At 49.8% G+C, this 13,976-nt stretch overlaps 1 protein-coding gene across 1 annotated transcript in view; it reads right to left on the bottom strand.

The window, feature by feature from the left end:
• LOC104628428 (PH and SEC7 domain-containing protein 2-like) overlaps window positions 1-13,147 on the bottom strand; it is a gene marked incomplete at both ends in the record, with an annotated part of 20,405 nt that extends 7,258 nt beyond the window's left edge. The window contains 5 exons of the mRNA XM_010297000.1: window positions 1,598-1,656; window positions 5,619-5,731; window positions 6,297-6,377; window positions 11,074-11,268; window positions 12,659-13,147. Of these exons, the coding sequence (XP_010295302.1) occupies window positions 1,598-1,656; window positions 5,619-5,731; window positions 6,297-6,377; window positions 11,074-11,268; window positions 12,659-13,147 (937 nt within the window). The remainder of the gene's footprint in view (window positions 1-1,597; window positions 1,657-5,618; window positions 5,732-6,296; window positions 6,378-11,073; window positions 11,269-12,658) is intronic.
• Window positions 13,148-13,976: the final 829 nt, after the last annotated feature.

Genomic DNA, 13,976 nt, shown 5'->3' with positions numbered 1-13,976 from the left:
TTGTCCATACGCTGCCTGTTCCCCAAGGGCTGAGGCTGCGGCAGCTGTAACCAGCTTGGTGCTGGCCACAGTGCACATCTGGAAAGGATGCTCTTGCTGAGACCAGTAATTCCCTTCATTGGCTACTGTGTTCAAACCTTGCCACTGTCATGAAGACAATATCTGTGCTGTAATGATGGGGAGGGTTTCCTAGGTGGACTGTCAGAATGGCACCAGTGAAGCTGGTGGCCTTTGGCATCAAAGGTTAAGAGAACTCATGTAGTGTCCTCTTCCCACCCTGACAGAAAAAAGCTGCTCTCACAGGTGATTATAAACCAGTATGGAAAAAAGAGCTAGGTTATGGCCTACTGTCCCCTCATTAACAGGCTAATGAAGAGAAAATCAGGGCAAGTCTTTGCAGATGCACAACAAATTGTTACCAGCTGGAGGCAGAAGAGGACTCTGATGACACAGCTTGGAAATCATGGTATTGTGAGGCAGAAAAAGGATGTGTAGGTTTCACATGCACAGGCTGCTATAACAAGCCATCTCCCCATGCCCCCTCCTTCTTCACACAAGTTCTGGGGAGTCTGTGGGTCCAGGCTTGAGCTCTCAGAGGGAATATGAAAGAAGGTACTTGAGTGACCAGAGACTTGAGGAGCCCCTCTAACCCCTGAGCCCCCTGAGGCTCACAGACATGCTCCATGCCTGTACCATAAGGTTGGAGAGTAGAGGGGAGATCTGGGTCAACAGTGCCTACAGCCTTCCGCAGCACTGGGCAGTGTGCAGAGTCCATGCATACTCCCAGATGTATGCTATGGCAGGGGTCTCCAAGGGTGCACAATGTCCCAGTGCTGTCCCTATGACCAGTCCTATCCTCCCTCTGCAGTTATTTTTCCTCCCACTCTGCTCTCCTTTCCACACTCTGGTTGATCTTTTAGGAAAAAATCCAACCTATGCTGCCTGAAAGAGCCTCTAAAAGGTGGTGAGAGATCTTCTTAACAGCTTCTGCTGTTTTCCAACCACACCTTTGGGCCCTAAGCTCTGCTCACCCTGCTCTTTGTCCAGAGGTCTCTCTGATATGAAACTCTCCAGCGGCTGTCTGTCTGTTGCACTTTGGAGAAAAGGAACAGCTGGGACTTACTTCATGTTTTGGGAAGGAAAGATCAAATCTAGACCTGTATGAAACCACTGACTCCCTTGTAGCAATTTCTGGGATGAGGGGACCCTCAGATGTCTGCACCACAAGAAATAGCAGCACAATTGGTGCTGCTGTTGACAGCTGCATTGACAACTCCACAGAGACTGGTGGGGAAGGCCTCTCCATGAGAGCTCCTGGGATAGGGCTGATGCATGCAACAGGTCCTGGGAAGAAAGCTGCATTGCCTGTGCCTGTATAGAATACGAAATGTCAGCACGAGATGTGCCTTTGGCTTGAGTGTGGAGTGACACTAAGAGGACTGTCCCCAGGTCTGGGCCTGGCACCCAAAATTCCCCCTGGAGCAGGTCAGAGTACTGCCAACCTATCTCAATTTTCCAGCAACACATCTTGCACAAGGGGACAGACCTCTATACTGAGAAGGAAAAAAGGAAGGATGCATGTCTGAATACTACTTACATGGCCATGAAGGTCTGTATTTAGCAGCATCAGGGCACAGGTGAGTGTATGAATCCCATCTGAAACACACAACAGTCGGATGGCTATGATTACTCCCCTTCCCACGCGATTTTGATGTTTGCTGTCACCCACTGCAAAATCAAGGTTAGTTGCTATGTCTGAGGACCTTAAGGAATACTTGTTTCAACTGTGCAAGATAGTTTAAAAAAAAAAAAATCCTCTCTTCCTTCAAACTTCACCTTTTCCTGAAATGATCATCAGGTAATTGGCTTTAAAGCAGTTTTGTCAATGGCTTTCTAAACACCAGACTTTCTGCTGAGTCTTCCTCCATATCCATTTTGTGCCCATGCTGTTGCAGAATGGGGCAGAGACCCTGGAAAACAGAGCTAGTTTCCCCCCAGCTGATCACAGTCACCTCAGGCGTTTGTCCTGAGGTCTTTAGCCAACATTCCCAGGCAACCTGTAAGCTCCTGAGTTGTTCAACAAACTTTATTACTACAAATGAGTGCAGCACTTTTGGCTTTCTGACTTAATACAACTCACATGAAGTTTTCCTTCCATTTCAGACAGCACAGCACCCTCTTCTGTACGAGGTAGCCCGGTGGCTTGCTGTTGTTTCAAAACGATGCTGTGTCCTGAAGCTGTTCAAGGTCAAGATCCTAGTCTCCATACGCCACCTCACAATGGTGAGATGAAAATGCACTCTGGCACAGGAACTGGTCCTTGCAAGGACCTCACAAAAGGGATAGAGAGCACCAGGGAGGAGACAGGGGCAGAAATACCACAGCCTTGGTCTTTGGCCCTGCTCTTGGCATGGCTTTGTGTGCTCATACAGACGGGCTGCTCCACAGACCAAGCCAGACATGACATGATGCTCCTGGCTTATTTCCCTTGTGCATGCTGCTCTGTGGATTGGTGCCCTAGGGTCAGGTTGTGACTTACCCCCAGGCCTGGCTGGGGAAGTGACATTGGTCTCTTCTTGTGGAGGCAGCTGTGGCCTACCCCCAAACCCATCAGCCACTAAATAAAGGCACCATTTGTGTGGAAGAGTGACAAGCCCTGAGCACCCCATGCTCAAGGCCAAGCTTAAACACTGCCAGCTAAAGGCAACCAAACACACGAGGCCCAGGACGAAGGCAACTGAGCTCCTCCCTTTTCTGGAAGAACCATGGTCTCTGAGGAAGGACAGGTTTCTCATAGGAACATCACACTTTTCACTATGAGGGATGACAGTCCTGGGGACATGGTGTGGTGGACATCCACCTTCAAGAGAGAATCAATTCCTAAGAAAGCTTCTTCCTTTACTTTCACATGAAGCAGCTTTGGGCTTAGGGCAATGTGCTTCCCCAGTGCGTATTTTGGAGTCTCTGTAGGAGGTTCTGGGCTGACATCTTCACCTGGCTTTACTGTATCACTTTGATGAGGTAAATCATGTCCCACGTGGCCCCAAGATGGAGCTGGTGTCCCAAAACCTGCTATTCTCTCAGTGTTGCTTGGCTCAGTTGCATTCACTTCTTCTCTTGGCTCACACAGTGTCACAACACAACCATATAATTCTTCTATGTGTGGGCTGCTTCAGTACAGGAGAGCACTAATGATATGTCCAAGACACCACTCTTTGGGAGAAAAACCATCCAGCCTACTCAGTGGTCAGCAGGTCAGAGCTTCTGCCACCCTCATCTGCAGCATCCCTTCATATGGGCTGATGTGACCCTTGGAGTTGCAACAGCCATATCTCCATCAATGGAGGAGTTATTTAATCAGCATGTAGCAATGCTCTGAAATGTCTTAGAGGGCTTTAAGACCTTCTCAGCCACCCAGTCATCTCCAGACAAAACTGCCTTATCTCTATCATGCCTCTAGGCCAACCGACCATCACAGCCAGATGTGTCTTTAGAAATCTAGATAAGACACAGTGGCTCAAATGTCATCTTGGTGGAACATCCCTTGCAAGTTTAGGCTGGATGCAACAAGAAGGAACTGCTTCCTGAAGAAAATGCTTGCAATAGCTTTCTCAAATTACCACACATCTAGGGCATGCTTCTGCAGTACCTGTAAAAGATGCGACCTGAAGGAGCCACTTTCCTTTCCTCCATTGCATCAGCTTCAAGTAGTACTTGGATTACAATTGTATTTTTCAAGCCCCATTCAGTCCAGTACTGAGTGCAGCTCTTTCCTGCTTGGGACTCATTCAGTTTACATTTGGTCTGCAGTAAGTGGTCCTGTTCAGCCTTGTGAAATGTGCTGCCACCATCTTAGGGCAATGCTGTGGCCCTAAGTGTTAATGAACAGGTCATGACAGCAGCAGCAGTAATGTGTTTCAGATCCAGTTTTCCTTACTCTTAATAGTCTTGTACAGTTCAGGAGTGTGACATTTTTAAAACAGGTCCCACCAGCAGCAGTGACATCTCCACTGAGGGCCATGCCGGTATGGAAAGCTTTAACTTTCTGGCTTCATTTGTGTTTGCATTAGCAGGCACCTTCTCACAGAGTGTTCAGAACTGGGATCTAATTTGTCTTCTGAACAGTTGCCATAGCGTGGCTCCCTCAGCAGCCATGTTGTCATGGCAAAGCTTGCATTTTCTTTGACTAGTCACTGCCCTACAAACATCCTTATGCTGAAGGGTGTGGGATGGAGTCGGAGATCTGAGCCTCTGTGCTCCAGCTCAGCCTCTGCTGAAGTTGGTGTGTGCACGCCCCCACTGTGGGTCTTAGACACCTGCGGACCAGAAGGAGAGCAAGGGTCCCAAGACCCTTGTCTGTAGGAGTGGGTGTGGATGCAATATGGTTGGGAATCACTTCCAAGGGAAGGTGTTGAAGAGGGGCCAGGACTCGGCATTTGGGATATTTCAGTTGGGCCTGCTGCTGAAAATTCAGCCTGCAGCTTAACCCCTCCTTCCTTCCCTTTCTTCGGAGGGAAGGGTCCTCTTTGGATCAGTGGGGGAGAACACCACAGAAACACAGGGAAATGAAATCTAAACCTGTACTTTATTGGGATATCACTGGTAAAAGCAAAGAGGTCATTCTTTTTTGAGAACAGCTTGTGTCCAGTTAGCTTGGCAGAGGGACTGGAGGGTGCAAGTGACACTTGGCACTGCTGCTATTTGGGAAGTCTGCAAGACAAAGACGAGCAGGAGCTCTCACATGCTGAAGGGGTGGAGGAGAAACAACTGGCACTGCTCTCAGGTCAGCAGTCTGATTTCCACCCATGGGGGCATTTCTAGATGCCTGTAAGCAGGTGTGTAGAGGCATTCATGTAAGTGCAAACATGGATATGTTCATGTCTGGATGTATGCATGTGCACATGTGGACCAGGAATGACCTTTACCATTTTAAAGTGTCAAAAGAAACTATATCTACTTAAAAAAAATAATGGGGAGGGGCTGAAAGTAGCTAACAAAATCTGCAACTCCAGTGAGCCCAGAATTTTACCCGGCCGTGCTTTCTCCTGCTGCAGTTGTAGATGCAAGGAGCACAACTCCTGTGCGTGGCAAGTCAACAGCATTCCTCAATCTGCATGGAAATGTCTTCTTCTATTCAATGGACAAGGTCTTGGGCTGAGCTAGCACCAGCCACTCATTTGCTTACTGCCAGCAACCACTTTGCAAGCCACAATCACAGTAATTTGCAGCCCCCGAGAACCACTCACGACCTCCCCTGGTGCTGGGCAAAGCATGGCCACTGATCCAGCCTACAGCTGAGGAGCTTGTCTTCAGCACAACTCATACGCACTTGAGAGGACAAGGCTCCCTGGGAGCCCACACTCAGACCCTCAGATCCTGAGGGGACTCATCTGGCTCTCTTCGGGGGGTCTGTACAGCACCTGGTGTCCCCAGGCCCTCCCAGGGCAGGGATAATTCGCAGGGCAGGACCCCAGAGAAAGGGAGAAGCTGCAGCCCTGCCTGCCCAGCAGGTTCTGTTCAGGCCCGGCTGTGGGTGGCCGGTTTTACACTCGGGCTCTGTGACACAGGTACGCTGTGAGTGTGCAGTGGACGCTAGAACCAGGGAGGGAAAGCGGTACCTTCAGACGTGCTCTCCTCTGGGTTGCACTGGCAGTATCGCCGCGAGAAATGAACCAGCACCCGCTCCCGCTCCTGCGTCTCTCCCATCAGCGGGAACGCTTTCAAGAATGTCCTGCAAAGAGAAAGTGATACTTAAAGATGTCATGGATCAATTTGCTGGGCAGCATCCATGCTAAGGAGGGAGTTGCAAAGGGGGTCCTCAGAGCAGCTAGGAAGGCCTTTGTCCTCCCCCCAGCCTGTGCACCCCTGGGCCCCTGCAGATGCAATGCAAAAGGTGTCTACAGAGCCAGCTCTGAGCTGTGGAGGGAAACATGCTGCCAGCTGAGATCTGACCCACCTCTGGCTTGATAGCACCAGGATGGGTTGTCCATCCCAAGGGAAGAAGTTGCTCCCACTTGCTCTGATTTTGTATGGCATGGGACTCCTGGCAAAGCTGCTCTCCACCATGGGGAAGCAGGTTGTGGGCCCTCCTGTTGAAGCCCACTTTTGGTGGCAGTATCTTGTGCCAAACGTGACACCGAAGCAAAGATTAAACGACAACCTGGAGCTCCCCCCAGGCCCTGCTCCTATCACATGGACAGCCTCCATGGCGTCGGGAAGCCCAGAGGAGAAACCCATCACGTTGCTCCGCTCTGTCCAGCCCAGGCCCTACGCGGGAGTGCCAGAGACCAGCTCACCTGAGTGCTTTGTCAAGGGTCAGGCCAGTGAAGTCAAAGAAGCTGAGATACTCCTCTGCTACCAACTTGCTAAATTCGTTACTGTAATTAAAGAGGGAGTAGTCAGCCCTTTCATCAGGGAAAAAGACACTGTCTACAAGAGGAACAGCAGACTGCTGCCTCCTGGCCAGCCCAAACTCCCGTGAGACACTGCGGAAGTGATCCCAGACCCAGGGGGACTTTCTCCTAGCTTGAAATGCTGCTGGAAGACCTCCAAGGGGCCTTAACCTGCCCACAGCCTAGCACTGCAGCTGCCAGCCCTAGACACTTGAGATGTGGGCCCCCAGTGCACCCCTCTGCTTGTGCTGCTGGCCAGGCAGAGCCTCCTCCCAAACCAGCCAGGAGGAGAGGCCCTAAGGATGTCCTGTGCTCGGTGGGCACCTTCTCTCTTGCCTAGGTCCTCTCCCATTGCTGTATGTCTCCCCTCCTCCTACTGCAATATTCCTGCTCTCCACATTGGCTCCCATCCCACCTTCTCACCACAACACTTTGTTCGCATGTCAGATGGATGCCCCTGGGAACTGGAGCAGGAGAGCTCAGCTGAGCTTCTGGCCCTCGTCATGCCTGAATGCCTCTCCAGAAACCATTCCCCTGCCACATTTTTGAAGGATGCTCGGAGACATGTTGCCTTTAAAGCCAGAATGGGTGCTGTCAAATTCTGTCTACATGACTCAGGTAGCAGAAGTGCAAGAATAATCAATGAATGCTGGCAAGAAATAGGAGATGATCTCAACTTGCTCAGCCTTTGCCATATACAATTCCTTTTCCTTCTCTCCACAAAATGAAAAGCATACTGGTAAGCATTGCATATCCAGTTTCACCCAGGACATGTTACAGGCAGGACTCATTGCTTTTCCTACAGCATTGTTTCATCTTCTGCTGTGAGGTGGATACTGTAAAGCCTCTGGCATGGATGCTGTTTGGAAGCATGACACACAGTGGGATCAGGCAGAGCAGCACTACACCTCCAGGGGAGAGGTCCAGGCTGAGTTTTGAGAGGCAGGACATAAGTATAGGTGCTGGAGTTTCCACAGGAGGCTGCTTCAAAGCTGTATGAAGCCACAAGGCCTCACATTCATAAAACAATCTTATCATTTGGGATTGCTGGGTCTGGGAAAGAACATGTTCCCATGGCCCTCCAGGTTAGTCTATCTGAAGCAGTGCCACAATAATTGGCATGCAGATTCCTGCCAGCTTCCCAAGGAGACCTCCCCTACACTACTGTCCTGTAACTTCACAGCAAGGTGATGTGAGATGCAGAAGATGACCTCATGTTTGTGAAACCACATCTTCACCCCTGTGCCAAAGAACAAGCAGAACCAAGCAAGCCCCAGGCCTTCTCTGGGATCCCTTCAGCTCTAAGTCCGCAGAAGACCTCATGCATTGGCTGTGCCAGTGCTGGGAACTAGCCAGCACTCTGCCTTCCACAGGTCAGGTTCCACCTCACATGTGCAGTTGTAGTCTCCCAGAAGAAAAGGTCTGATTCCTTCTGTTTGGGCACCTGTTTACCAGGTCTCCTGGAACCTACCTGGGTACTTTGGGCACTCTGGGCACTGGGCACACAGCAACAACTGCCGTGCACTACAGCACTGCAGCAGTCAACAGGGGAGAACAGTGTCTGACTCCCCCCACTTAACTCAAGCTGGGTCTAAAGGACCAGCCTTGCCCAAGGTTTCCTAAAGCCCAAAGACTTGGCATGTCTATAGCCCAGCACAGATCTTGGGTGGGATGAATTGCTCTTGAGATGTCTCCATGGCCTATACTGGGAGCTACACCCTAATTTACATTCCTAACTAGATTCATAGTCAGGCAGGATGAAGGTGAGTGGGAGCTCCCCTTCACCCCACTCTCCCATCAGGGCAGTCCAGGAAAGTAGGCAGGCCTTGCTGCCTGTCCTGCAGCTCACTGGGTCTTGCTGAAGGCCAGGAGTCCATAGGGAACTTGTGACTCCCAGGACAAGTGGTCTGTGCCAAGTGCTGTGGTGCCAACAGTCCCCAGCCTGGGTGCCCATCACACCGTCTTGTGTGCCTTACTTGGCTCCTCTCTGCTTGGAAAACCTCCAGGCAGGGACTGCCAGCTCTGCCGAGGGAACCAGACCGTGTTGCAGGATGTCTAAAGGCAGCCAGCCCCTAGGAAGTTTGTTAACTCCTATGTCTAGCCAGGGGCTCAGTGACATTGATGGGACCTTTCTCCCTGAGCTCCAGAGCCAGTTAACATGCCCCAGACATGGCTGGGACACAGAGCTCCAACACCGGCCAGGGCAAGACCATGGCCTACACTAAGGTGGTCTTAGCTGCTTCCTCTGGTTTCCTTATTCAAGAATTGGCCTTCCCTCTCTCTGTGCCAGTCCCAGCCCCTCCTTCAGGAATGGATGGCACTTCCACCATGCAGCTCAGACACAACAGACATCCCCACAAGAACAGCAAGGCATTTGCCATGGGGACATGTCTGGCATCTGTCAGCCTCTACAGACATCCTCTCACCTTACACCCCAGCTTGATGCTTCCTCCCTCTCCATCGTTCGGGAAGGTCCAGGCACCGAGAGTGCTTACTGACCTGTCTGGGTCACAAGCTACTCCAAGGGTAACACAGGACCCCTGGCCTTTTCTCCTAGCTTCATTCCTGTGTGGCTGGATGTAGACAGGTGTGTGTTGGTTTACAGCCTGAATTACACTGCCCTAAAGAGCTAAGCCTGTATTGTCCAGGATCCTTCTTGTGCCACAGTCACCTGGGTCAAAAAAAGATTGTCCATAAGAAGTTTGGCTAAGTAAAATTCACCTAACCTCTAATGAGGGGAAAAAACACTATGTGCCCACGCCATAGTGCCCATGGGACTCTGACAGACCCCTAGTTCTCTGTGCACTGTGATGCTGAAACTGTGCTCTGCTGCCTGCTCTGTTGCTGCCTGCATGGTTTTGTGAGCACGGTGCTCTCTTGGGAAACTTTGCAAGGAAGTGCCTGGCACTACCATCTTCATGGTCTGGCAGCTGAGATAGTTCAACCTCCATCCAGCAAGAGATGTTTGACTGTGGGTAGTGACAGAGCTGAGACAATGCCAGAGACCAGTCCATTAACAAGAATCTTCCAAGGAGAGTTCAGTTGCCAAAACACGTGCTCTTCAGAGAGACAAAGGTAATTTCTGGATTTGAGGTTAACTTTACAGAATTATGTCAGCTGGGAAGAAACTATTTGGAGATATCAAACCTCCATTTCCTTGTTCATCAAGCTTTTTCTACTTGTTTGACAATGATGAAGAATGGTTTTGGTTTGTTTTTTGCTTTTTTTGAGAAAATTGCCAATGTTCACAAAGAAAAAAAGGGGTTAAAATGAATTTTAAAAGCTTTAAAATGAGCTTTTTTTTTTTTTTTTTAACAATCCTCCTACATGGAGCTGGCCTGAAAGCATCACTTAAAACTTACCCTGCTACCAATACTGTAGGTTGGTCCTACATTGTCTTAAGTGAGAAAAGCCAACTTAAAACACACCTATCCTCATCCTTCTTCCTTTCCTGTTCTGCAAATCCACCTGCTTGGTCCAAGAGCCTGCAGCTCTATCCAGTTCTTGTGCTGGGTAATGACTCAGATGTCAAAAACCCAGCTGATTAAAACCAAAGTTTTCTTTTAAAGGCTATGTCCCAAATGTGGGTCACCAAACAGATTTCCAAGGTGTGAGGACTGGAGGAACTAGCAAGGGGACACACTCAGATGCACCCCTGGAGACAAATTACTTGAAACTTCCCCCACTCAGTGAGCTGGCATGGCAAATTTGCAAGAAAGGAGAAGGATGCCAGACCTGGCAGCAGCAGCCAGTAGTTTACCTGCTACAAGAACCACAGCGAAAGAGAAGAACAAGGATGCTGCCAGGTGATACAAAAAGCCTCTCTAGGAGATCATTCATAGGCTCCTTCTGTCCCAGGACTAAGCTGGGAGTCACAGGCAATCCTTGGTGCTGAAAACTTGAGTATTTGATGCAGGACTGATCCGGACAGGAGTGCGACATTTCAAGGACATAAAAAATTCCAGCAACACAGGCTGTATCTGATCCAGAAGAGGGATGATGGGGACTGGTCTCCTCACGCCCACTGGCATCCAAAAATAGTCTGCTACTGCTACACTCGTTACTGTTACTCTATGTTTTAGAAATCTCTGTAACTCTCCCACTTTTGAATAAACACTTTTTATTTCCCTTCTGCCTTACCCAGGAAAATCTACCAGCTGAGGTGCTTGAACCTCCAGTGTGTACCTGGCTCTCCATCAAACCCTTCACGCCACCTATACAGACTGGGTCAGGAGGCACTGCAGCAAGAAGATTTTGGGGTTCAGACATTAAAAACGCAGGCAGCCCCGTGCAGATCCAGGTCTGGATCCCAAAACCTTCAGCCTGTGGATTGCTTTAGGGTGGATCTTGCTGGGCCCTTACCAAATGCAGAAAGCTCTTGGTTCTGGCAGGCAGCAGCTTGTGGCAGTCAATGCCCAATACACACGAGCAACTTGTAGGATTCAGATTGCAAGGGACTTGGACCAGTTTCAACTGGAAGGATGTCCAACAGCCCCAACTCGATACAGAAAGCCCTTGTAACAGCAGGCTTGTCCCTTCCTGCCTTTGCCCTGTCCTCCCAGCATGACTAGTGCTCCCCCAGACACTCCCCACCACAGCTGTGTTTCTGCTGGCCATGCTCAATGCTGCCATCTCAGTCAACCCCCTCATCGGGTTGGCTGCAACCCAAAGTCCCACTTACTTTTTCCCAAGCTGGCGTGCCACATCGCAGCGCTTGAACCCTTCGAGGTTATAGAGGCGCTTGGCCAGCCTCTTGGCAGCCTCACTATCTGCCCTGCAGCCGTTTGCCAAGGTGTCCGTGCTGCCCTGGTCAAGCTGCTCCGTGCTACCCATGTCGGAGTCAGAGTCTGACAGTGCGTCTTTCAAGCTGGCATCACTACACAGAAACAAGAAACAATTCAAGGAGCAGCAATGTGACTTGATGAAACCCACAGAAAATGCCACATTCTGATTTCTTCTTGTTCTAACGCAAAAATATAAAAAACCAACAACACGTTTGTGAATTGGACATTGAAAAAAAGCCTCTTTGATTTCAGGTCAGATGAAATAGTACAGTTTAGCTTCAAATTTGTAGAAAAAGATTGAAGAGAAGGTGACTTCTCTCTGAGAAATGAGACTGTTCAAAGCAAGGAGCCCCAACACCTTTTTAAGCTTCCTCTCTCTCTGTTGGTACTGAAAGGGATACCAAGCTCTTTCAGAGCTGTGGACATGCAGGAAATCTTAGGGATAGATGCATGTTTTTCAGTTCAGATTATTTGCTGAGGATGAGAAACTGCACTTGTACAAATCATGCCAATGGGACTGACAGCAGACATGCTGTCACTGGTGTGCTGCTCCTCTCCCAGCTGCCAACTGGTGTCGTGGCCAGCGTGTGACAACATGCTGAGCAGCCCCACTGGCACCAAGTAGGTGGGGTTGCGTCTCTCTATTTTCTTGCCCAAGGCCAGTTATGGCATTATGGCACCTATCTGCACATTTTTGGGCAATGTGACTCACTGAAGACCTGATAGCTTGCTGGACATACATACAGCCTCGCTCCAGATCTCCCATCTCCTGGCTGCTCATCACCTGACCTCCTCATGTGAGGAACTGCCCTGCAGATGAGCTGCTGCCTCCCGGGGACAATGCTTTGGGTCTGAGCTGGTCCAGAGAATGAAGTCCCTGCTGATCTTCTCACTGCCCACAGAAGAACCTTTGGGGAGGTCTACAGGGGCACCCAGTTCTAAGTGAAACCTTGCGGCTTCCCTGCACTTCAGAACACACTTGGGAGTGTGCCTGACTGCCTCCAACCTGACAAGGGCTTTTTTGCAGATGTCAGGCAGACAAGGCAGTGGTCTGCCCAGAGGAGCCCCGGCTTTGCCTGCAATAAGAACAGATGGGATTTGTGAGCAGCCAGATAAATGGTGGTGCCCTCCAGAGCAAACGTGAACACAACATGCTGAGCCTTGGCTTTTCTTGGGCTCCCAGGGCTCCTACAGGACCTTGCAGCTCACTTGCAGTTTGGGGTCCTGGATTTGAGAGACTCAGACAGAGGCCTGCTGGGGACTGGCTGGTTTAATGCCATGAGGCCTTGGTCCCCAGCTGCGGTCCTAACCTATGGGTAGGAAAGTTTTTCCTGTTGGTGTTTGGCCTCTCTGCCATGACAGCACATGAGAGAAAGCACAAGGGGAAAAAAAGAAGCTCCATGTCTATGATGTCCTCTGAGCCTTGCTCCTGGATTGGGACCCAATAAGACCTTTGCCTGAGGAATTCCCAGCCTGCCTTACCTGATGGAGTTAATGATCTTGGTGGCATCTTCCTCTGACCCTTCCACATGGAACCCATTTGGGATACTCTTCAAAGACAACCGGCTCAGCACATTCTCCGACCTGCTGCTGGTAATTGAATGCCTGAGAGGGCTCCCAAAATCCCCCTCTGCTGGCTTTGCTGCTGCTGGCTCTTCCTTATCAGCAGCCATGTGGTGAAGGGCTTCTCTCTGCTGGGATACCAGTTTCTGCTCCAAGAGCTCTGGGCTTTCCTTCACCCTTTGCTGGATCAATGGGGTGAGTGGGGCCTCAAAACTGACACAGCTGTCTGTCTCGTCTGTGAGAGAAAGGACATCCAAAGAGTCCAAGCTGCTGTAGTATGTACCCTTCATAAGGTCAGACTCAACGATCTTCTCAAAGGTCGAGCTGAACCCATCCCTGATGTCTTTGAATTGAAAATGTTCCTTGTCATCCTCATTGCAGCTCAGCTTGGCATCTCCAGAAGCAAACCTGAACCAAAAGGGGAAATGTAGAAAATACTGTCAAGGTAATTGCTTGCACTGTTTCACTTGGAGCTAGGAGGCAAGAGAAGACACAGAAATGGATGCTGTGATTATAAGTCCTCAGGACCTTTCTGTGGGATAACCTGCCTGGTTCCCTATTTTATTACAAGCATCTAGATATGAAATAGGCAGAGTTTTATGATGAGCAAACCCAGGGGCCCAGCCAACCCTTAATTTAGTCATGTCCCAGTAAAACGCCGGACCTCTGAACTGGACATGTTTGCATCTGACACCTTACACTGGATCCACTGCCAGAACGGATTTAATCTGCAGGTTCTCTCTCCCTTATGGCTATTTCAAAAGCATGAAAATCCTTAAGACTGAGGCCATTTCATTTAGCTTTGGATGTCAGCAGCAAATGTCCTTTATCCCTTTTATAGCAGAGCAAAAGCAGAAGATTTTAGGGAGCAATTCATATGCTGTAACTTAAGCCTTTATTCTTAGATGAGGCACCCTAGTAGTACAAAGCACCCTACAAATGTTCTCTCTCCACTGAGCAGGATGTAGAAGGTGATGGACACACATCCAGGCAGGGGAGGCTCCATGCTGCTTTACAGCTATCCTGTGGGATTCAGGCACAGCATTACAGGAGGCTACGAAATGCACGAACCTACAAGCCTAGCTTCCAGCTAGGCATAGATGACTCTCAGCAGTCCCAGCCCTGTTTGGCTTTGAATGCAGGGGCATTCATTCCAGTCTCAATATGAACCCCACTGGGAGAATTCATCTGAGTCAAATCCAGCAACACAGAATCACAAAATCACAGAATCACTAGG

The sequence above is a fragment of the Phaethon lepturus genome, unplaced genomic scaffold, assembly GCF_000687285.1.
Source record: "Phaethon lepturus isolate BGI_N335 unplaced genomic scaffold, ASM68728v1 scaffold46241, whole genome shotgun sequence".
Lineage (NCBI taxonomy): Eukaryota > Metazoa > Chordata > Aves > Phaethontiformes > Phaethontidae > Phaethon > Phaethon lepturus.
The sequence above is the reverse complement of the archived record's forward strand: the minus strand, read 5'-3'. Positions and strand labels throughout refer to the sequence as shown.